Raw genomic sequence first — 25,589 nt, 5'->3', positions numbered from 1 at the left:
AAAATACCGAATAGGAGAAAATTAGAATAGAAAATAGAACTAGAAAAATGCCCTGAATCTTATTTTGTATATAAAAAACGTGTCTCTTAAACTTGGGATTTATATCTACAATTTGTCATGCTTCATTTGACAAAAATTGAGAATATTTAATCATATTAAATAAAGAATCCAATGCTGTCTGAGGATTAACCCAGGTTCATTTAAACATATCTTAACAAACTAATATAATTTCCCTCTGGCTGATTATAACAAATGGATAGACAATGAGATTGTTATAAACTTCTAGGCATAGTGATGGATTTTCTTCCTGAACTGTACAACATAAGGAAAGCTATAAAGCAATGTCATTAAGGTTGATCAGTTCTATAGTGACTTTCAGAGCGTTGCTATGTAGAAAGCACTCCAGTTTATGTGGGAGACAGCACAAATAATAAAAGTAGCATTTATTACCTCATGCTTTCTATAGGTCATACTTTGGTAACAGCTTAGACAGGTGGTTCTCACTCAAGCATCTGTTCAATTGTAGCTGGACTTTCTGCTGGGACTCTTGTCCTCTGGAGACTTCCTCATGCATGGGAGATTGATTATCCCTCAAAAGGATAGGGGGCTCGTTGACTTTATCTCCTATCTATTTCTTCCTCACTACCTCAATTCCTTACCTTGTCCACCTCTTTATAAACCTTCTTATAAACACACTTCTTTTTTTTATTTGTTTTTCCTGTTTATTTATTTATTAAAGATTTCTGTCTTTTCCCCGCCACCGCCTCCCATTTTCCTCCCCCTCCCCCAAACAAGTCCCCTTCCCTCGTCAGCCCAAAGAGCAATCAGGGTTCCCTGCCCTGTGGGAAGTCCAAGGACCACCCACCTCCATCCAGGTCTAGTAAGGTGAGCATCCAAACTGCCTAGGCTCCCACAAAGCCAGTACGTGCAGTAGGATCAAAAACCCATTGCCATTGTTTTTGAGTTCTCAGTAGTCCTCATTGTCCGCTATGTTCAGCGAGTCCGGTTTTATCCTAGGCTTTTTCAGACCCAGGCCAGCTGGCCTTGGTGAATTCCCGATAGAACATCCCCACTGTCTCAGTGTGTGGGTGCACCCCTCGCGGTCCTGAGTTCTTAAGTGTCTTTGTGACTACAACCTCATTGTAGGAGCAATCCCCGGAAGGAAGGGAGAATCTCAGAGCTCTTTAACAACTTAAGTTCTAAGATCAACACAGTTGCTTCCACCACGCCCCACTCTTTGGTCTGCATGCATAGAATTTGGCCATCTCATTTCATTTTCACTGACAATGAACATTATCATTTTAATATCAGAATTTCTTTTTAATAGCATAATTCTTTATTGATTCTTTAGGAATTTCACATCATGCACCCCAATCCTGCTCCATATTCACCCCTCACCCTACAGAATTCCCAAAGCTACCCCACCCAATTAATTAAAAATGAAAAAAGCAAAAAACCCACCTCACTCCTCTATCTTTTCTGCCTCTTCAACACCTCTGTGCTCATCCTAATGGCACGGGTAGATGTGGTGTGTCATACACTATGTCCTTTTGTCCAGTCAGCCCTATTTGCATTGCAATGAGTCATTGATATGGTTCGAGGCCCCTGGCACAACATCGTCACTGGACCCTCACTGAGGCTCCTGATATCCTGCTGTTGTCTCAAGTCATGGAGATCCTGTGGCTGTCATTCTGCAGGACCACTCTCTTCACATGCTCCATCAGGTCACAGATGGATGCCCTACTCCTTAGAATCATGTCTTTGGGACCAGGGAGATGATGGCTCAGTGATTAAGAACACTATCTGCTCTCCAAGAGGACTCAGATTCAACTTCTAGCCCCCACCTGGCAGCTGACAACTGTCTGTCACTTCAGCTCCAAGGGATTCGATACCCTCACACAGTACACATGCAGTGTAACACCAATGACCATGAAAAAGTCCTTGAAAATAAAGATCATGTCTTTAATCCAGCCTACTTTTGAGTTTTGAAAATCGAGCTCTGCCTCTTGGAGAAACAAATTACAATGAATTTGAACACATGATAAAGCCACACCGCAATCTTCCCTCTTTGAAAAAAAGAAAACCTCAGTGACTAAAATAAGTGTACAAAAGATAGACTTATTACATCTTCCTGTTGACACAAAGCTAAGAGAGATACGTCCTACAAAACCCAAAAGAAATCCAGAGGGAAACATTTTCTTATCATGTTTGAAAGCTGTTAGGAAACAAAAAGAGAATAAATTTACTGGGATGTAATTAAAGTCCTGCTTTGAAGTTCAAAACTTGCATTGCATGAATGCAAAATTGACTAATATTTATGGGAGACAGTTCCTCTGGGAACCATCTTCAATTTCGGTTGGTAATAAAGCAAATGGTAAATAGTGGTTGCTTAGACAAATTATGCACACCTGACCCTAACCAGAATGTATGCGGGCATCACATAGAGCAGGAACAGTGACATTTAGATCATGGAAGGGACATGCAGCTGGTCCTAGACTTACAATAGTTCAACTTGCAGTTTTTGCTTAATTTTATAATGACGTGAAAGCAATACACATTCAAAAGTAAACATGCTTTGAATTTTGACCTTTTGTAAACTAGAAATGTGTGGTAATATACTCTATTTTGGTATGAAAGGCATCAAGTGGTAGTTCCGAGTTAGATATATAATAATGTAGGAGAAATAATACATGCTCTAGAGTAGATAGCTTAGCTACATCAAGTGTATTTTAAGATTTCAATTATTCTTTTTACTTATAATGTGTTTATCATAATACAATGCTATCATAAATAGAGCACTATCTGTATTCACTTTTAGGCATGAGCTTCAAGGCTGTTCTCTGCTATATTTTGAATCTTGAATGTCCCCAATGTCTTTATATTAAGTGTTTGGTCATCAGGATGTCTCCATTAGAGGCAGGGAAACCATTAAGAGGTTTTAGAGTTAGAGCAATCCTGAGGAAAAAGGGTAATGCTGGGGAGATGAGCATGTTTGATCTGAAATTATACTACAGAACCATAGTATATAAGAAAAAAAGTACTGTCACAAAAACAAACATGAACATCAATGAGATACAATACAAGCTGCATACAAAAGCCCATGCAATTCTAGGCATTTAATTTTTATCTTTTTAAAATTGATTTTATTGAGCTATACATTTTTCTTTGCTCCCTTTCTTTTCTTTTCTCTCCCCTTTAACCCTCTCACCATTTCAAGCCTATCCCATCGTCCCCATGACCCGAGTTTACTCAGGAGATCTTGTCTTTTTCTATTTTCAATGTAGATTAGATTCATATATGTCTCTCTTAGGGTCCTCATTGTTGTCTTGGTTCTCTGGGATTGGGATTTGTAGGCTGGTTTTCTTTTCTTTGTGTATAAAAGCCACTATGAGTGATTACATATGATATTTGTCTTTCTGGGTCTAGGTTACCTCACTCAATATGATGTTTTCTAGATTCATCCATTTGCCTGCAAATTTCAAGATGTCATCATTTTTTTCTGCTGTGTAGTACTCCACTGTGTAAATGCACCACATTTTCTTTATCCATTCTTCGGTAGAGGGGCATGTAGGTTGTTTCAGGTTCTGGGTATGAAAACAATGCTGCTATGAACATAGTTGAGCACATGTCTTTGTGGTACGATTGATCATTTTGACAAAAATCCCAAAAGTATACACTGAAAAAATAAAAAATCAACATCAAAAATGTGTTTGGAAAATTATATATCCACATATGAAAAAATGAAATTCAACCCTCTTCTCTCACCATGCACCAAAATTAACTCCATATGAATCAAAGACCCCTCCATACAAAGTAAGGAATCCTGAAAGTCTAGAAGAAAACATAGTAAACACACTAAAACATGAAAACACAAATACAGGCTCTGTGACTAGGACTCTGTGCACTCAGGAAATGGTACCAACAATTGACAAATGGGACTTTGAGAATCTTAGGAACGATTCTTAGATCACTGAAAGCACAGCTTGAAGTGGGCTATGACTGGCATCTCTAGATTCCCTCTTTTGGTTTCCTGGCTAGTAAAGGAGCAATTTTGCTCCACCACATATTCTTGATGTCTCTCCAGAACTTGAAAAGCAAATATTATCATCTAACCTTGCCTGTATCTTCTAAAATGACAAGCCAAAATATGCCTTCTCCACTTTTGAATTAATCATTTCCAGTATTTTATTATAATTACAGCAACCTGAGAAATATCATCTAAAAGCTTATAATCTCTCCTTATAAGCACTATTGATTCCATTCTATCTAAGCAGATGCATATGACACAAATTTTTATAATATTACAGATATAGACATTTGCATAACATTATTTTACATTTATTTTATTTTTAATTGAGTGTATATGTGTGTGTATCCATGGACAGGAGTCCAAGTGCTGATGGAGATCAGAAGAGGGTATCAAATTCTCAGAGCTTGGGTTATACTCCATTCATTGTAAGCAGTCTGATATATGTGCTGGGTACCATGCTCAGGTCTTTTACAGGAGCAAAAGATTTACTTAACGCCATCTCTCCAGCCCCAGTGTGACATTCTTTTCTTGAGGATGAAAACTTGACTAGGTGATACCAAGTAAAATTGTTCTCTCACTACTTCTGCCACTCCTCTGAGTGATACAGGAACAGCACACAAGCATGTTTCTGTGAACAGAATTTGTAAATCTGATATTCTAGCATTCTGGCTTCAAAAGCATCGATTGTCATACCCTTGGCACAGCAATGGCAAAAGGAGGGTAAATAGGAACAACAGAAACCAACAAGCCAAAAGAGTGGCAGGATGCTCATGCAGAAGGCAGACACACATGAGTGCATAGATCGTGAGGATAGATAAGGCTGAAGACAGTATGGTGGCTTTTGTCACAAGGAGGGCATGCATGGTAAGAGGGAAAAAGGAGCTGAGGTTGGAATCTTGAATGGTCATATGCCAAATGGCTGAAGGGCACATGGTAAAGCTTATTTTGATAAGGACATATAGAAATGTTCTGCATTAAGATCTTTGCAGGGAAGTAATTTTCATTGAATTCACCTCTTTTCAGTTTAATACTTCAGAATCTGGTACTTGTTTGAAACAACAAAAATGAAGTTCTGTATCTAGGATTTGTATGGTGCACACCTTGATAATTGCTCCCCATAACATCCCTCAGTTAATTCTCAAAACAATTCTACATTATAGATATTACAACAATAACATTTTACATGTAAAGAAATTGACATTTAAAGATGTGGTAATACATAAGCTTTCTATAAAGGAGAAATACAAATCCAGAGAACATACTAGTATATCCTCAGTGTGCATTTAAGAATAATCACAGGAAGCCGGGCCATGGTGGCGCAGGCCTTTAATCCCAGCACTCGGGAGGCAGAGGCAGGCGGATCTCTGTGAGGTCGAGGCCAGCCTGGTCTACAAGAGCTAGTTCCAGGACAGGAACCAAAAGCTACGGAGAAACCCTATCTCGAAAATGAAAAAAAAAAGAATAATCACAGGAATGAAGAGTGAGGAAAGTAAATATTACATCCAGGTTATGTTTCATTCATTTATAGTATTTCAGTTTTGTGATTGGCTCTTAAATGAGAAGTTAATACTCTGAAACCCAGCAATACTGAAAACGTTCTATTCAAATTCCTTCAGAACACTGTATTTGACTGTGGGAGGGAATGAAGATGTTGCAGTCATCCGGACCTCATTTTATTAATCCAACATTGATTCAAAACACTCTTGATACATTCATAAAGTAGGAAAGAATTTAGAAGAAAGAAGCTTCTGGCTGACAGTTGAGGACGGAGAAAATACGGAAAGTGATAATATATGTCCTAATTATTGCATCAGATTTCTTCAGCATCATAATATTCCAATAAAAAATAGCCCCTCGATTTATTTTTAGCATATGAAAGAACCATTCAGAGTTAACATATGTGCATGAAAAACGTGTTTTCAGACAGCAGCAGATGGCAAGGAATAAGGACTGGGCCACTTGGAGAGCTAGATATAGAATTGCACCTTTGCCCGAATATCTCAACTTCTTTCGTAAAGGGAGAAAGAAACATGCCATGGTCAGAAGAAGTGAGCTCTGTCAGTCATGCCAGGGTCTACCTAGGAATTCCACATGACTATTTATCTTGTGCTTCAGGAAAAGTAGTTCTCCCCAGCTGAAGGAGCAAGTAGAGTGGTTGTATAAAAAAATTCCCTTAGTTAATAATGCCCATGTGTTCTGGGTCTTTAAATCTCACTTCCTCCATCCGATAAGTTTTCTGTTTTAAGAGATTAATTTCTTTGTCTTGACACACTAAAGGATCAAGGCTCACAGCATACAAATAGGTCCTTTTCTGCAGCCTAAAGGTGTGTCGTGAGGATTAATGAGATGGTGTTTATAATTGCATTCTGAGTTCTTTGGTTGAAAGGCACTTTATAAACATAAGATATTAGCTCTTTGTTGAGGTCCATCCATCCCTTACAAGTGATTGAACATTTTAGAAGCCCTTTGGGCAGTACACTTACCCATTTGACTCTTAAGAGAGCTGTTTAGGGAAAGCTCCAGGAATGTGGCCAGAGCCACACTCAGAGAGTTCCCTGGTGCTTTTTCTTCCGTGTTATATATTTTCTTTGAAACTCACAAAGTGTTCCTTGGGGGACACGGGCATGGCTAGAAACTGTGAACTGCCCTACAACGGAAGCTACCAGCATCGATTTTCTTTTGCCACGAGCTGTAGTCCACATCCTCAGTCCCCAACTATTCATTAGGCTTGCGCTCTCGTTTCTTTAGTGTTGACAGAGCAATAAAGAAAACTTTCCTTTCCTCATTCCAGAGCTCAAAACAAAAGGCCAAAATACCTCTGGCATTAATTTTATGCAGGTGAATGTTGTTACAGTTATTCCTATCAGCATGGCTACGTGCTTGACAACGCTTCAGATGGTATTAATAGTCTATTTGCAGAAAAGCACTTTATGCCAGTCCGGTGCAAATTGCCAGAACCTTTAAGATACTCCACCTCAACTCAATGGCGCTATATCATCATTACCTGTGGCTGGGCCAAGAAATCCCATTTGTCAGTGCCTGAATTGCTCTTTTACTTTCAGTGGTTTTAGAAACCCACTTTGCTTTGGAAATGGAGTTAGCTTAATATATTTTAGAAATATAAACATCAAGAGCTGGAGATTCAGAGGGACATTTGCAATGTTTTTACTTGTTTTACAATCAGTTGTTCCTTGTGAGTCCCAATGGGATATAGTCATCTTTTGAATGACAACTGATAAAGTTTGAACAACATGGGCACAAACCCTAGAACTAGTGTACTTTCTTTGGATCACAGGAGAAATAAGTTTTATTAATATTATCCTCACAAAGAAATTAGTGTTTTCTATATATCAGTGATTATGTATATTTTACCCTCTGTAAGTCAGCGTTACGTCCTATGGTGAACTGACACAAGAAGGGTCTAATGATAAGTGACTTCCCCAAAGACATAGAGCTAATAAATGCTAAATATACAACTCTAAAACAGATTATCAAATTCCATAGCTTAAACTTTGACACTGTATTGATTAGAGCTTTTTAAAAAAATTAACATGACTCCTAACAAAGTAAGTGCTAGACATACTACTTTCTGTTCTATGTAAGAATTTCCTTCTTGTATTCATTCAATTATCCAGTTGAAGGATACTTTTATCTTTATTTTTATTTTATCTTATGTTTGTTTATTGGGTTGATTAGCAAATTTCAAGTCCTCATCTTAAAGGGATACTGATACAAGCTGGGGACCAAATGGAAAGCCAACATGTTTCCCTCACTTTACCTTACTCTGATTCCATTACTTTCATCCTCAGAGGGTTAATCCCAAAGTAGGAACTGTGAGGTAGTTCTAGCTGATGCTCAGGGCTATGTGTATGAACCAGTTGGGCTTTAGTGATTTGACTCAGAGCCTTCGGCTCTCCACAATGTTATAATTTCACAGTGCATTTTGGGCATGTCTCCAGAAGTAGAACTACTTGATATTAGTGTTAGTGACTGTCAGAAACCAATTGTATAAAAATCTCAATACCGTGTCAAGAGTGACAAAGAATAAACATGTGCAAATTCTATTTCAGGTAGGCTAAAACATGACTATTTGTTTTCCTGAAATTCCATTCTATGTAGATGTCAGATTCATATAATTAGCTTAAGTATTTATTTTAAGACCCCTTTATATAATTAATGGGTTTCTCCATGTGGTAAATAACTGATGTTTCTGTCAAACTGGTAATGTATATGTTTTATTTGAAGGACATTACTGTTCATAAGGCCATTCTATCCTGAGTATAACATAATTTTTGTTAAATAATCAATTCGTCTCTTTAAGTGTCTATGCTAGTTGTTATATGACATGTACAACTTAGTATCATTGTGTACTTAATAACAATGTATATGAATTTAAAGAGGTTTGTGCCGCTATCAGAATAGTCCTCTGTATGGCTTCTTATATAAAGATCTGCCCTCCCATCAATCTATGGAATGGGGTTTAGGGCATATGATCTCATTCACTTGCATGTGTTTCTTAAACAGATTTTACTAGTATTTTAGATAAATTAAAATAAAAGCCAACAAGAACATGAAAAGAGACTAAGAACTGTGTTAATGTGGTGACTTAAATCGATGTGCTTTTCCAAATGGCCTTCCATCTCTCACAGCTTTTAACAGTGTGCTAGATCACTGTCCTAGGGGCCAGATGGTATCAGTCTGGCACGCAAGACCTAAAACATGCTTCTAAATGTCTTTAAAGCTGAGGTGGAGAAGAATGGACTCTCGCTTTATGCTTTCAGAGAGGTCCTAGGTTGATTCCAGCTGTGCTTTTCTCCATTGGGTACCCCAGAGCTTCCTCTCTTTCCAGCCTTTACTGTGTCCCTACATGATTTCCTACCCTGCTTTATAGTTAAAGGGGGATGAATCACGGATGCTGGGCTCTTTGGGAGAGCTAAGAACACCTATCTATTTAGAGAAAGTAAATCAATATAGCCTGTCAATTAATTAACTTGGTATCTAGACACCACTGACAATTTGGAACTTTTAGTTGTTATTTCTGCAGTTGCCCTTCGGGTTAGTAAGATTTATCATTTTATATTTCTTTTTGACTTTACTATTTCATTCCAGGGAGGAGAGTGAAAATCAGCACTGTGTTTAGTCACAGAGTCCACACTGGTGATAAATGCAGAAAACTCAAAGCAGCAAAATTTATCAAAGGTGAACCCAGCACAACTGATTGTCATTCCTCACTGTGGTGTCTCATTGTGCTGTGGTACCTTACAGTGTACACCTTAGCTGTTACCTGCTGGGTTAGGTGTGTGGGTTCTTTTCAGAAAAGTACCCATTTTCTATGAAAACACGGGAGAAGCTACTCAATTTATTTTGGACTAATAGAATACAAAATAACATTTGTCCTCCAAGGACAACAATCATCACAATCAATAATTGGAGTTATATGGTACAGTTAAGCCAGTGTCCTTCACGATGGCCGTATTGGGACAGCACTTAGGGAAAAGCTTTCAATTATCCATGAAAATCCAAAACTGTTGATTATTCAGCTCCCTTTATCTAAATTATCCCCCAATAACTTTTTGTTTGTTTGGTAGTTCCAAGCAACAACTTTAGGTCTTGAGTGGCTGGACAAGAAAGCCTCCAATGAACTAAAACTGCCCTTTGATATGTTGGTATGTTATAATTTATGTAGGCAGATAGAAATCTACATTGTGGGCTAGAAGCATACCTATAGTTGCTTCTCATGAGCCATGCTTGTTTGTTTAAATTCCAGAACAGGAAAGAAGATTCAAATGTTTAGAATAATGTCTTCATTAGAGAAGACTAGGGGGAACAACCAGCCTCTGATAGTACTACCCAGTTTCTATTGGATTCTCTTATCTTCCCCCTCCAAGCCCAGCAAGCAGGTCCTAATTGTCACATGAGACATCTTCTCCGCCAGTGATAACTGCTTTGCAATGGCTCTGTGATTGAAGTGCCATAGCTCACTTCTATTTACTTGGCCTGATATGATGCTACAGGCTCATATTCGCTCTGGCTTCCAGGCTTCTCTGTACTTTCCTCCCGAGCCCCCTGTTTCAAAATTTTTATTTCCCTTTTAAAATATTAGTAAGTTGGAATGGAGTTCCTTAAATTTTAATACGGAGCTCTGAACCAAACATGATGAATTACAGTGCTCTGTTTTTTACTAAATCAATGTGAGGTTGGCTGATGAGCTAAAACAGTTCCCCAAGCATGCCTTCATTATTTTGTTATCGGAAGCATATTCATTAGGGGTATAAATCCACACCACCACTTTCCAAGTATCGCCTAATTAGAAGAACCGCCCAGGAGTGGTAATAGCAGTTAAAAAAGGAAGAGGGGCCACACCATCAGTTAAACACAATGTTTGAGCCTGAAACTAATTTGATATTTCATGCTTGGTAGAAATATTCCTAACAGGCTTTTTGAATAGATTCATGTTCAAGACAACCCTTTCACAGAATAGAAAGAGGGGGGAAGGCAGAACAAGAGAGAAAGAGAATGAACAGCTGCGCCAGCATGGTGTAGCACTAATAAAATGTAAGTGCCTAAAACCCTGTAAATGCTATATAGCAGTATAACTTCCTTTGCCTGAAGTTATGTTCTCTGTGGGTTCCATCTGCTTAAAATGTGCAACAGAAAAGATGGAGTTCTACTGTGCCACCTGTATGCCTCCGCCAGTTTCACCTAAGTACAGTAATATCAGAGTTTTCTTTTGGAGTAAGAAATCTCCCTTTAATCCAAGCTTTAGGGGGTGAAACAGGGGAGCTACCGTAAGTCAACACTAATCAGAAATACAGAGCCTTATCTCAGAAAACCAAACCAACCAGACAAACAAAAGAATGTAACAAAACCCTGAAAATGTTTTTTGGCCAGTCTCCCATGGCTAGCAGGGATTCAGTCATTATCTCGGTGCCTTTTTCTAGAATCCAGAGTTTGCAAGTACAGATGCTTGAGCGGAGCAGAAGGGCACTTTGCTCCTAAATGGATCCCATTGGGAAAACAGTGACCGAGGAGCTGGATGCTACCTTTTCATTGTGCAATTGACGTGGCAGTGGTAGTAGAATTATTCAACTCAATGAGATCATTGAATTTCACTGAGACCAAGTCAGTGGTAGATAGAAGAAGGAGGAGAGAGGGTGGAACTGTAATGAGATTTCCGTAAATAGCCCAACCGCTTACAGAGCTCTATCCCAAATCACGTGACCAAAACATGATGGAGCACTGCACAGCTGAGATCAATCTGACCTCAGGCCCATCCTCCAAGGGCAGAGCGGCTTCAACTCCACCTCTACTAAAGATAAATTGATATCTATCTCTAAAAACCTTCATAAAACAAACTGAACACCTAGGATGTTTTTTTTAATGACCTATTGACTTTTCAGATTGTTCTTTAAGCTGTTTTTTAAACTTTAAAGGCAACACTGATAATGAACGCCTCCAAATGGTAAAACAGAAAATCCCCTTCAAATATAACCGGCCCGTAGAGGAGTGGCTGCAGGAAAAAGGTAACGGTCGTTAAAACTTTCATTCTAAAATCATTTGATTCTAAACCCTCGTTTTTAAAGCCTGCAGAATAAATGTTCCTTAAATGATAATCGCCTGCTGCATAAATGACTGTTTTAATTTTCATTATAATTTGTGTCAGCTTCCACCTGCCATATGTTGATAAATCATGCAATAATACATCGCCATTAAAACACAGTTAAAGGGACTAACATCTAGCCTGCTGCCCGCATGACAGCCACGGACACCAAATTCCAGAAAGCTCTTTAAAAGAAAGGGAGAGAGAAAGAGAGAGAGAGAGAGAGAGAGAGAGAGAGAGAGAGAGAGAGAGAGAGAGAGCGAGCTGGATTATGGCAATTTAACCATTGCATGACATTATTTGTTAATTTGTTTTAAATTACCTCTCACCAAAGCTTTCTAAAGAATTTTCAAAAGAACCTATTAAACTTACATCTTGAGGCTGTTTTGGCTTTACTGTCTATAGCGTGGTTAACAAAAAAAAACAAACCAAAACAAAACAAAACAAAACAAAAAATCTTCGATCAAGTCTTGTAACTTAAACTGCTTAAAACAGATGTGATACAGGAAGCAGTATATGTTAACATTTGTTTTTAAACAAAGAAAAGGCTGAGAAAGAACAGATTTTGCCTCTAAACTCAAACCATCAGAGGCGAAAGTTTCTAGGAGAGCTTAATTACATTCCAGTTGCTGCAGGAGACTAAAATGAAACAAACCTGTTTTCCACTTTGGTGGTGTGATACCCTCGTGCGTTCCTACGATGTTTTATGCAACCAAGTGTAAGTTGTTAAGGCAATGAGTTGGTAAGGGAAAAGTCTCACGAAAAGCAACGCGGCAAGTTCTGATTTGCTGACAGAAACAACCACTCCGTGAACAAACAAGGGCAGCAGTTAGGAATCCTGGGAGAATTTTCTATGAGGTTTCTTTTGTTTACGAGATACCCAGTTATCTTTCGATGAAGCCAATTTTCTTATCTCCAAGAAAATTAGAAGTTCTGTTCTTTCTTGAGACAGCATAAGCTAGCTCTTGCCTCGAGATCTAAAAGAGCACCTTACATTTTGCAGAGATTTGACTGAGTTACAGACGAGGAGGAATTGGGGCTATTCCGTAATATACAAACACCAAGACAAAAGACGCTTGTGTGTGATTTTTAGCCGGGTGAAAACATTCAGACATTCAGACATAGAAAATCCTTACCAAATCCTAACTGCACGCCCTGTTTTCAACATATGTGGTCTAATTAAAAATAAATTAAGAATAACTCTAAAAAGCAAATAATTTTGATTGTAATCAACAGCTCATAAAGTCCCTTTAACATTAAAGACAACAACTGCCTCACTTTTAAGACAGAGAATTAGATGCATGTCGGAGTCTCATGTGCCTGAGAGAACTTTTTGTGTTTCTTTCAATTTTATGTTAATAGTATTTTATTTTATACCATTGCCTTTTGAAGTCTAAGTTTAATAGCATGCCAGGCATTTTCATTTGTACAACCCATTATAAAGCAGTTAGTAGGCTTTTAGTTTTCCTTCTGCTAGCTTCATTAGCAGCTGGCTTCCGTGTAAATAGAAGGTCTTGTACACATATTGAATGCTGGGATGGGAAAGGGCGGTCAGGGCGGGGGTGTCTTGGCTTCTTTATTCAATATATATGTAAGTATAGTACGATCATGTTATTGGATAACTTATTGCAAACTGCAAGATTATCTTTTCCTATTGTTTTCCCTGAAATTGCTCTTTATGTAATCTGAGTGAGTAGCTTCTATTCTCTTTACCTCTTCCTCTGTCTAGCTAACTTCACTTTCAAATGGAATGAAAAATTTGCACTGAACTACCTTGTTTGTGAAGATGAGTATATATAAAGGGTAAATAGATAAATAGAATGATTAGACAGGTGCATTTAGAAGTACATGGAGCATTTCTTTGGAGTTACTTCTGTCATTGGGGAGGAGAGCTGGGTCACAGCATTCCCAAGTCTGTTTGCTGGCTGGCTGCTATTGACTGACTTTCCGACCTTAGACAATCCATTTAACCTCGTTGTGTCTCAGATTTCCCATATGAGGAGAGGAGAAATAATACTGCCTATTCCCCCAGGGTATTCTGAGATTTAATTAATTAGTCTTTGTGCAACACTGACTAGAGACGTGCAGAGATTTAATCTAAGCCTATGTGAACTTGGTGTTAAAATGAAACAACAAATATTGGCTTCCAAAAGGATGTGCATCTAAAATGAAATAAACAGTTACAGGCTAGGAATACTGCACTGGTGTTATTATCAAATTTCATGTTATTGCTGGTAGAACAACTCTCAGATTCCAAAAATATATGCATATATATTTATAACACACATTTATTCAAGTGCATATGTATAATGATATTTTTATTCTAAAAATTACACATTATCAATAACAACAATGAGAATGATTTCAGGCATAGATTTTGAAGGACCTTGGGCAAATGAAAAAGAAAAAAAAAACACAGAAACTTCTCCTGTCAGTTATGTACATCTTTCATAAGGAGAAGGTATTGAAACTGTTTCCCCATTATCCATGATCTCCTGTGCAGCTAAAGAGAGATGAGGTAGTAGCAGGAAGACATGGCAGGAGACAGAGTGCCCTCTTCCTACAGAGATTTCTAGTTTTGTCCTTAACCACCCAGGAAAAGTGCAGAGGGCTAGGAGAAGGTTGTGAAACAAAAGGAAAAAGATCTAGCCTATCAAGCAAATAAGCTAACAGAAACCCCAACGCACTTCCTATGGCATGAAGAGAAATTGAAACTTGGATAGCCCCCTTCTCTGTCTCACCCACCAGGGAAGTGAGTGATCGGGTCTCTATAGCAAAGCAATGATAACCAAGAATAAAGCAACTCCTCAGTCTAATGGCCTCAAACATGCCCTGCCTTTACTCATTCTCCGGTCATTCCTGAATAAGCAATGACCACTTTATGGAGTGAACTATAGAAAACAGAATGAAGGCAATCCATCATTGCAGTTTGAATTTCAATTTTCTCTGACTGTCTTTTTATTTTTAAGTGCTGGCAAAATGAATCTTCCCAAGAAAGTAAGATGAGGACCATTATAAGAGGTTATTGTTATGAAGCATTGCAAGGATATTAGAATAAAATCTTCTATATATAATCAAGGTTATTCAGCCATTAACTAATCATCAATGCTGGGCTACATAAGAAAGAGAAAGGGAGGAAGATGGGGAGAGAGTAAAACAGAAAGAGAGAGATAATGTCATAAATGGGAAGCAGTTGTTCATATATAGAAGATACCTTGCATGGAGGCTATCTAGTTTAAGATATTAAAGTTATATCCTGGAAATCTCCCACTATACACTTTCTTCTAAATCAGTATGGTAAGATGCTTCACATGCTGATATGAAGTTAAGTAAAAATTATTATCCCATTTGTATTATAGTAAGTGTATGGCTCCCAAAGAAAGAAGTGTGAACTCCAGCCCATTACCTTGCACCATTGTGCACTGAACATGTTATATCTCATGTGAAGGGAACAGAGACAAAAATTATACAACTGTCAAATGGCACCAACTCATAGGACATGGAAGGGATTCTTGGGAAAGTATGGAATGAACTGATTACATCCCTGGGACCTAGGGAATTTTGTTATCATTAAAGTATGAGATTCTTTTGAATGGTTCCAAGATTCTTATGAAGTGTATATTATTTCTACCCTAATAAAGTTCCCCAGTCTAAAAGCAAAGTAGTATTATTTATAAATCATTCAATTAATAACCCTTAAGTATTGACCAGATAGTAAAACTGACACTTGTCTGAAGAGTCTGCTCTGGAAATACACAGTTTCCTTTTCTCTTATTTCCAGACCTTCCAGTAGTATACATCAAGAAGGTATACCCACCTTCTGTTCCAGAAATTCAGGCTAGTTGTGCATTGTGCAAACCTGAGCTTAATATATTAGTGATAAATGCTGAGAACCCAAACCCTGCAACATACCTCTATTTAGAGTTTGAAGGTGGAGAGCATACGGGTTTTACCAAGCAGGCATGAGTAGCAGACAATTGCTTTCAGTTATTTACAGATAAAATAATATAGGTGATAAGATGAAGAATTACTAGATTTGTTGATCGCTGACTAAAGAAAACTCCAGAATGGATGTATCTAACTTTACGGTTTTCCCATCTCTACTCCATGTGGGTAAGCAAATGGAATTAATCTAAAGAGATAACATGAAGGAATAACAAGCCTTAGCATGTTGCTGTCATGATAAATTACAATGAGGCTTGAAAAGCTGTTTGTTTCCATGAAAAAGACCTAGTTTGACTTAGAAAATAAGTAGAAATCTTTGAAAATAAGCCTAGCTTGTTGAATGCTCCATTCTAAACTGCTCTGCCACGAATTTTTTTTGATAGCTTTTTTTTTTTTGCCACAGAAGTAAAACTGGTACCCACAGAAAACCTTAAATAAGATTAACTATTGCTATTTTGCAATCCATTGCCATGTCTCTAAATCATTCAAGGAAGTTTATAAGTTATCTTCTTTGTACCCATCTTTCTTTGATAATTCATTTTTATTGATTAATTTTATTTTTTGATAATTTTATGCATGTATATAATATATTTTATTACCCTCACCATATCTTCTTAAAACTATTTTAGAATCACCTCATCCCCACCTCCATTTCTATTCTAGAAGCTTTTTCAATGCCTAATTACTCTCCCATCTTAGAGAATGATCTATTGACTGATCAAACCTCCCTCCAAATTATACATCTATCATGATGCTGTTAAAATAACAAATGCTGATACAGTTTTACTCAAGGTGAAGATTTATGGAAAACTCTGTTCCTGGTGACTAGAGTGTCCATTTTTATAAGCATGTAATGAATCCGATCCTCTTAATTGCAGTTTAATTCCAGTAAATTTCATTTAATTACTGAACCTAATTTTTAAACTCAGTGCTCTAAATCACCTCTTTGAGGTTTTGTTTGCTGCATATCATTCTTTTCTGTTGTCATTATGTTACCCTGTAGCTTGAAATCAGAGCACTAGGCATCTGTGATTCATTCTGGTCATGATCTGAGCTGGATGTTTCTGCCATCCTAGATTATATGTCTCAGGAGACTGTAACACTGCTCATGTTTAAACCAAGAGGTCTTCCTCCTTGGAATGGGGCAAATCCTCAGTTATTCTGGTAACTTAGGATGTTTATCTAGACAGTGGAAGAGATAATCATCATGAAATGTTACTCACCTATTTCAGTAATGAATTTTTCCTGTAAATTTTATCCACTTCAGTTGTTCAAGGAAGCCTATTAGATGCCTGCTCCATACAGACTAAGTAAGACAAGGAGCATAAATGTATGGGAATAATAGTATTTCCTCCACCTAATTCACTAGGCCGGCAGTTAACCATCTTCAACACCCAGGCTCAAATAGCCATTGGAGGGAAGGACAAAGGACGCCTCTTCCAAGGCCAACTCTCTGGGCTCTATTATGATGGTTTGAAAGTACTGAACATGGCCGCTGAGAACAACCCTAATATTAGAATCAATGGAAGTGTTCGTCTAGTGGGAGAAGTCCCATCAGTCTCGGGAACAACACAGACGACCTCCATGCCCCCTGAAATGTCTACCACTGTCATGGAAACCACCACCACTATGGCTACAACCACCACCCGCAAGAATCGCTCTACAGCCAGCATTCAGGTAAGCCTTTCTTTTGTTACGATATTGTTCTACTTTCTTGACTTTGGAGCAGGATTGCTGTGGTCAGTGCTCTGGGTAGTTAAGGACTTTGTATTACTGTGTGTGAAGGAAGGATGAAGATATTCATGGTAATGAGACCTAAGACTGGAGAAGAGTAAGCAATGACTGAGAGAATTAGAGAAGTTCTGTGGCATTCATGAGATAACGCGTATTATCCCTTTCATTTATCACTGAAATGGAAAAGCTATTATTCAAAATGAACAGATTACACTTGTGTTACAAAACGTTCTTCTCCTCTCATTGTATTAGATTTTCTTTTCAAATAGCAGAAAGTGGGAAGGGATGAAGAAAGGTGTGTTACCATAAGCAAGTCTGTACCCTGGTTGAATTCTATTTATATCCTCCAGGTATATTTGGTAGAATTCAAAGTGCTTATTATTAAGGTCAATGGCTATCATTAAATCAAGGACAATTAAAACAAGAAGCTCAACCACTCCTTGTGAATAATAGTCTTTGTGTTTGACATTAAGTCCTAATTAATGGCTTGATATTTTGGGTCCATTTTGTTTACTTTATTTGACTAATATACTGATTATATTACAAAGTGAAAAGGATTGATTTCAGCTAGGCAGAAAGTTCTTAATTTTGTGGTAAGGTTTTTTTTGTTTACTTGAAAGAAATTATATACAAGCTAAAGCTTAATACTTAGCTAACTCCCTTGGCAGTTCATAAATCTAGTTAGTAGGTGGGTAGGAGGTTAATTGAGTTATTAACCTTAAATGCTTTGGCATCAAAGAAAGCAACCCAATGTTTGTGGAAATCACATTACCCTGGTAGGTTATTTGTAAAATCAGTAGATGCCTACTTCTCTCTTTTGCTTCTCAGTTTTCACACACGATTCAGGAGCACAGTAGTCTCCAAAATCACTTTTCTATCCATTCCAGTGGGCACTGTAAACATATAGTGAATCATGAATTAAAACTCATCCATGTGTTTTTTGCATCTTTCAAATTATGCTATGTGACTTAGCTGTGTGGAGGCATGTTGGCTTTCTTTATTCTTTCTCTTCAAACTTGAGTGAAAACCGCAGACAGCTTCTTTCGTGGCCCCTAAGAACAATTTGAAGCCGTGTGTTCTGGTGATGCTCTCAGCCCATTTTATGTGTTTTCCAAAGGCTGCTGAGAACCTGGCTGGCAGAGCAGTCCTATAATCGTGGGTGCTATTCCATGCATACCTACGCACATACCCGAAAGAGAAAAATAGTACTTCTTCACTGATATTGCAGCAATAACTCCTGACACCTCACTCCAATCACTGGGAAGAAGATAAAAGGCAATATCTATTTCTATTATGACTCTCTATAGTTCAAACACGGATCTCTTTACTGTTGGTAAAGGATAGTTCTGTTTGCACAGGTCTTGGCAGATCTGGTGTGTTTCTTTCAGAGTATATTCTCCTAGCTCTGTGGGAAGCCGAAGAGCAAATGGCTTTTTCTCTATAGGAAAGTTTGATTCTGCAGTCCATTTTAGGGCCAGATTTCTACTGACCACAAGTGGATTTAAGGCTACACAGGGATTCTGTGAATTGCCTCAATATGTGGTAATCTTCAGCCATTGGTTTTTTCCCTTCTCACAGTAAATACACAAATTGGGCAGATTGTTTGAGTTTCTAGACTCTTTCTACAACCTAAGAGAATCAGGGCTCTGGACAGGAGTGGATTTTAAGGTGCGTAAGGCACGCTAGTGATTTACCTTTAAGACTGGGATGTCTCTTGGAGGAAGTAAGCTCTGGAGAGTGCCCTTTCCAATAGCTTTCCTCTGGTGAGCTGCTCTTCTTTCAGAGACTGGCGAAAATTGGATTACATCTTTACATGCTTTTCCTCTCTCCCTCCACTAAGGCTATAAAGATGGGTTATAAATCTGTTGACACTCATTGTTTTTACGAGTTTGTAAATATGTACTCCTGGAGGAAAGGCAGCAGCTTTGCCAAATTGATTAGACTTAGGCCAAAGGATCCAGAAGCCCCAGGATTCTGTAAAGAGGAACTTAAAAAGATGTGGAGTGGAAAATTTTAGGTGCCTTTGTTCTCACCAGCTAGCACAGGAGTCTTGCCTCATACTTTATGAAAGCTCACAAACTTCATAGCTAAGCTTAGTCTAGCCTAAGTATAGTCTACAGAGTGCATCAAATCTACTCAAAGATTTAGGACAAGTCTTAGATGCCGGACATAGTGAAGACCATCAGACCCAGCAACTTCAAATGCATCCAGTGTAAGACCCCTCCAATTTCCTTAGATAAAGAGGACCCATGAAGCTTTGATCTCTGAGAGGTACTTCAAAAAAGAAAATAGGAAAGATTAAGTTTCATGTCCACCAGTCCATCATTCAGTTTTCCTCTCGGAAAAAAAAAAAATCCCCATGCAGACCATTTTACAAGCGCTGTTCCGTTCTTTGCTTTTCACTTTGATATCATCATTAAAGCATCTTGTCCTAAAATGAGACTCTTCTAGGAGAAAAAAACAATTAAGCATGTGTGACTACAAGCCTAAAAATGTCACTATTCAAAAAAAATTCCCTGATTCCTTTCTAAAGCATAAGCCGAGAAAAACTCATTTGAGGAGTTCATCTCTGATGGACCTTGGCTAGTGTTCACATCAGATCAAAGGGAAACCGGAAAGTGCTTTTAGTGTTCCTCTTAGCGGTGGATGAATGTGAACAAATCGTCTTTTAGTTGATACAGCTCTCCAATGCTCCAGTCTTTTGGAAGTAATTGGTGCTTTGATCTCTGCGATAGATCAGTCTGTTTCTGATAGGGGTAGAGAACTGCCTGTGAATGGCATGGGCTGTGTGAAATTACTCACAGCTATTGTGCCCAAGCAGGGGATCTTGCCCTGATATTAATAAAGAATACTTCAAGATGCTCCCCTCAACTTAGAGGGGGGAAAAGTCAGCTAAAGTGCACATTAAGAAGCCAGGTGGGCAGATAACAATCTTCAATAAAAGTCTTGTATTTACTAAATATGCAGCAGGCACTGAGGAAGTCTTACAAGATAGCAAATAAAGCCTGTCTTGTAACCACGTAGTAAGCAGAAGTACGATGCCGGAAATATGCTCTACTTCTGCAATACTCAGGGTGTGTAGACATTCTTCCACTGGCACAACCATAATGCAATGATAGCCTAGACTTAATGTCCAGTCCTTTTGCACACTACCTAAGGGATCCTGGGTAGATCACAGGACATTTAAATTATTATTGCTGAAAGCAACATCTTTCCCCAAACTCGACAACTAAAAATCAACTTTGTCGTTAGAAATCATAATTTACAAAGTCAGATAGTCATGTAGATGTGTCTCTCCATGGGGTACCAAGAATTTCCCTTGTGGGTTTCTTTAGCAGAGTGGCAACTCCCCGAGATCTCAGACAATCTTTTAATGGAAATAAAGCAGAAGCCATCAAGCCGGGGCTTGAACCGGGCTTGTGTTATCTACACCATCACCTATTGCTTTAAGTTTCCAGGCCTTTACCAATATCAGGAAAGACTTGAAGACATTTAGAATAATTATGAAAATAGTCTTCAGGCATGTCCATCAAGGAGTTTTCTCGATTAGCTGGTTTAGAAGGACACATCCTAGGTGTGTGCTGGATCTTTCCATCAGCTGGAGTTCTGGGATGAATAAAAAGGTGAACACAAGCAGTCATTTTCCCCCACTTTCCGAATGTGGATGCACTGTGACCAGCTGCCTCATTCTCTCGCTGTTATTCCTTTCCCCACCATGATGTACACTGGAGCTCTGAGTCGAAAGCTGCTCACCCTCTCGATATTACTTTGTCAGATATTTCTGTCATGTCAACCAGAAAACTACTACACAAAGTATATCATGCAGAGTCGGACTGTTGGTGTTTTATCAATCCTTATCATTGTTGTTATTTTAACTTGACACGTATGTTAAGCAATAAGCTACTGAACAAACAGGATGCTTCTATTGATAATAGTAGCTATATTTCAGAACAGAGGTTAAAATTTTTGGGGTGGGACAGCGAGATATTCAGAATAATCTGAGTAGAATTTTTGAGGCTAAAATTAATCCTGGAAAATCAAATAAGTCGATGACATCAGGAATAGACTCTGCTGCCATCTCATTACATACCTTGGACTTTTACTTCATTTTTAAATGCAACTTTAGAGTCCAGTGGGCTTTAAAAAGTATGCAGTGTCCGGAAATCAACCTAATTCCACATGTTTTAGGAGGTCACAAAAATACGATTCTAGATTACTTGTATCATGGAACTAATAACCTAAAGCAACTTTAGAGTCCAGTAGGCTTTAAAAAGTATGCAGTGTCCAGAAATCAACCTAATTCCACATGTATTAGGAGGTCACAAAAAAAAACAAATCTAGATTACTTGTATCATGGAGCTAATAACCTAAAGCAGACAAGAGTTCTCAGTGTCACTTCTGAACCATGGTGTGTATTGGGAGGCTGGTGTATGGAATGACTTGGAGCACCATCGTAGATAAGATAGTCACAATACTAGGCCTTAGAGAGTGAGTACACTTGGAGAGGAGGAAAGTCCAGGTCTTGGGAGCTATGGTGTAAGTCAGAGATGTGACACAGAAAAATTCCAGGATTTGAGGATCTTAGCTTAGTGCTCACCACCTTTATCTGGCAAAGGACTCAGAGGAGTGAACTGAATTGAATTCCCTGTGGCTATAGTCTGGGAATACCCTGAGTATTTCTGTGGAAACATTTATTTTGGGGTGGGGGGAGTGCTACAGATCCAACCCAGAGCTTTGCTTATTGTAGACAAGAAGAACTCCACATTAAACTATATCCCAGGACCATATGGGACCTTTACCTATACAGGTGGGCAACTACAGTAACACTGATTCTAAATAAAATGTGAAGACCACACTCAAGTTTCTTTGCCTCAGTCAGGACTGAAGGAAAAAAATGAGTGGCACGGATCATTCGCCACTGCTGTTACTTTTAGTCTCTCCAGCCTGAATAGTCCCAGAAGAGACGAGCAGGCCAAAAGGAAAATAGTTGCAAAAAGAAAAAAATAAATGTGTATCCTCTTATCTTTGGCCTCCAGTTTGAGCAGTTATCAACAAAGAAGAAGCTTGGTGTGTTCTGTGAAAATCGCCATTTGGAATTGTTTATAGCTATTAGCAAGAACTGGATCACAACCTACTTTTTGTATCCTAGGCATAGGCAAAGTCACCTTGACATTGGGGAGACTGTGTGCCACCAGATAATTGGCAGAAAATTATGATGCTTAGCCTGCATTGAAAGTATCTAATAAAGAGTGGACTGAAGGACGATGAGATTTCATTGTTATCTCAGGTGTCGTCATGGTGATGATTGAATGGGAAACGCCTTTGAAAGTTCCAGGAAGGAGCTAACTTCTCAGACTTTGCAACAGCACACACATGGCAGTTTCTCCCTTTTGCTCCTCGGTTTTAGGCTTTGGATGATTGATTAGGAACACACTTCAGACTTGATACTGATAACGACAGTTTGAAACTAAGCAAGTTGCCCCTAAACATCATCACTTCTGAGTGGGATTTTACTATACTCAAATAAAGACTGTGGGATTTGTCATCAGAACTTCTGAGTGGGAGCTTGTTTCTTCAGAAAGCTTGTTTCATCAGAACTTCTGAGTGGGAGCCTATTACTCAGCCATATGTCTAAGGGTCATCCCTCTCTCAGCGGGTTTCATTATCTGCCTAAGAGACATGATCATAACTCTTCTTATGAGCAATATATCTGATTGTGGAAAGCTATTCATACATGTTCATTGAAGAATTTTACACTAGGCTCCCATCTGCACCTAAGAAACTCCACCAGACCCATATACCCTCATGGAGCCTGGCACCCCTGAAGGTTCCATAGAAGCACTGTTTAGTCTATATCCACATAAGCCAATATGCCTAGGACCTTTTCTGACTTAATCTACGAAAATAGAGGTCATAGGAAATGTCCATAGGTTTGAGTAGAAGTCAGCTTAGCTGAGCAGTTTGTACACAGGCAGGAGCTATTATGTTAAAGTTTATGAAATTGACATTTCTGGAGGTCAAAACGGTGAAAAGCTAGGAATTCTATGCTGTTCAGTAAAACACAAAGCATTCAGGTGCACAGTACACATCATCAGTGGGAATTTTGAGGACCAATATAGGCCACCAGGTATTTTCTACATACTTTGAACAATCCATTGGTCTCAGCCTGGAATGCAAATCAGATCTATCAGTCCTGGAATGCCTTGTGATCATAGTATGTATCAAGAATGGTTATGCTTGCCCAAAGAGCTATCCTGTCTGGTTTCCTCTCCCCTTTCCTTGATGCCATGAGCTTGGAGGAAATGCAAAAAGGAATCCAGTCTCTACTCCCTTCCTTTTACAGTAGACAACAAAACCTCCCGGGAAAGTTTATTTTTAGGATCGGGGCTCAGCTAATATTGATTAACAGCCTTACATAATGTGTGGCTCCAGGCTCCGTTCTTTCCTGCCAAGCCTCATAACTGGGGAAGGCGCTGAAGATTTGTCAGTCTAATTAGACTTTAGCTGCCAGCCAGGAAATATCTCCTGTGTTCTGTTTGCCCTCGCATAGATAACGTTCCTTCCCCTTTCTGAGAATAATTTAGAGGGAAGGAAACTTGACTCCAATGTACTTGTTTCCCCGGTAAGATTCTCCAGTGACAGCTTCCCTCTGGAATTGCATACTTCTGATAAGAGGGAGAGAGAGAGAGAGAGAGAGAGAGAGAGAGAGAGAGAGAGAGAGAGAGAGAGAGAGAGGAGGAAGAGGAGGAGAAGGAGGAAGGAAGGAAGGGAGGAAGGGAGGAAGGAAGGAAGGAAGGAAGGAAGGAAGGAAGGAAGGAAGGAAGGAAGGAAGGAAGGAAGGAAGGAAGGAAGGAAAGAAGGAAAAAAATTACTGTTGGTTCACTTGCCTCTTAAAGACATGTACATTGTCAATACATATGACCCAGGGAAGATAATGGAACATGGTTTCTTTTCATCCCCTCTTTGGTACTTTACTTTGAGGGTCTGGGACAGGCACTTACCAGAGGGATGACTAGTCTCTTCAAAGGTCTTCTGAGGAGGTTCTGACAGCAGATAGCCTGGAAGCTTAAAGAGGTAGAAATGCCCATCTAATTGGACTGCAGTATTGATAAAATAGATTTTCCACCCAAACTACTGATAAAGTGTTAAATCTTATGGCAAAGCATCTGAACAGCTAGAAGGGGGTTTGGTTCAGCTCTTGACTGGCCACATGTGGCCACCCACAAGTGTTTTAAGCATCATGGTGTTTTTTGCAATCACCTAACTGGTTATTCAGTCAAGACAAAAGCGAGAGTCCTTACTCTACGGCCTATGATTGATGACTTTGCTGTCACTCAGGTTGATCTCATACCATAGGATTCTAGGTATAGAGTCTCTTGTGCTTCTGCAAATGTAGATCTAAAGTAAGGGTAATCAAACAAGGCCATTACTGGTTCATATGCTGTCCTTATTTTAAACATTGTTTTTATGGGTAGTCACTCTCCCCATTAATTTTGATTTTAAAGTTTTACAGTTAAAAATCATTAAGTTAAAATCTGAGTTTTGAGGGTACTACCTTAAATTGTGCACCTTTATTGAGTACCACATCCAGTAGTCCCAAGCACGTTTAAACATCCCCTTCATGCTGGGGTCTTTGCCTTGCTCCTTTCATCTGCTGGAATTAGCTCTTCCCACCTCTTCAGCTCACCCACCTTCTCATTTCATCCAGTTTTCTATTATACATACACACACATACACATATACACATGTATATGTTTATATACCTCTGAGATAAACACACACACACACATGTATATGTTTATATACCTCTGAGATACACACACACACATGTATATGTTTATATACCTGTGAGATACACACACACACGCACACACATACACACACAATTGTTTTGTGCCAGGACTAGTATTCAGCATATCCTAATAATCAGGCAACACACTACAGGGCACCCGCTAAAGAAAGCATATATGTCTCTTAATAATTAAAACTTAGGATGTCAAGCTTCCTGATTGCTGCTTCTCAGAATCCTATTGCCTGTTGAAGCTCTTGGTTGTTTTCCGTGACTTCTTGCCTTGAGAATAAGGAGCCCTGGGAGAGGGATATGCTGCAACTGATAGAGCGCTTGCTTATCATGCACTCTAGCTAACAAGGCCTTGGTGACTTCCAGCTATGATCCCAGCACGTGGGAAACAGAAGCAGGAAAATCAGAAGTTGTAGGCCATACATGCCTGGATAGTGAGTGTGAGGCTAGCCTGGGCTATATGCCACTCTGTCTCAAAG

The 25,589-nt window shown here is 38.8% G+C and overlaps 1 protein-coding gene across 50 annotated transcripts in view; it reads left to right on the top strand.

Moving 5' to 3' along the window:
* Positions 1-25,589, top strand: part of Nrxn3 (neurexin 3) — a 1,550,418-nt gene that overhangs the window by 1,397,565 nt on the left and 127,264 nt on the right. For 29 of the 50 annotated variants that reach the window (XR_012907734.1, XR_012907733.1, XR_012907732.1 and 26 more), the window contains 2 exons: positions 11,464-11,553; positions 16,945-17,252. Coding sequence is in view for 42 of the 50 variants with exons in the window: in XM_075948192.1 (XP_075804307.1) it covers positions 11,464-11,553; positions 16,945-17,252 (398 nt within the window). In the remaining 8 variants the exon portion in view is untranslated. The remainder of the gene's footprint in view (positions 1-11,463; positions 11,554-16,944; positions 17,253-25,589) is intronic. The other 21 variants (XR_012907736.1, XR_012907735.1, XM_075948216.1 and 18 more) reach the window with 1 other exon arrangement.

The sequence above is a fragment of the Microtus pennsylvanicus genome, chromosome 14, assembly GCF_037038515.1.
Source record: "Microtus pennsylvanicus isolate mMicPen1 chromosome 14, mMicPen1.hap1, whole genome shotgun sequence".
NCBI lineage: Eukaryota > Metazoa > Chordata > Mammalia > Rodentia > Cricetidae > Microtus > Microtus pennsylvanicus.
Note: the sequence above shows the minus strand (reverse complement) of the source record. Positions and strands in the feature narration are given on the sequence as shown.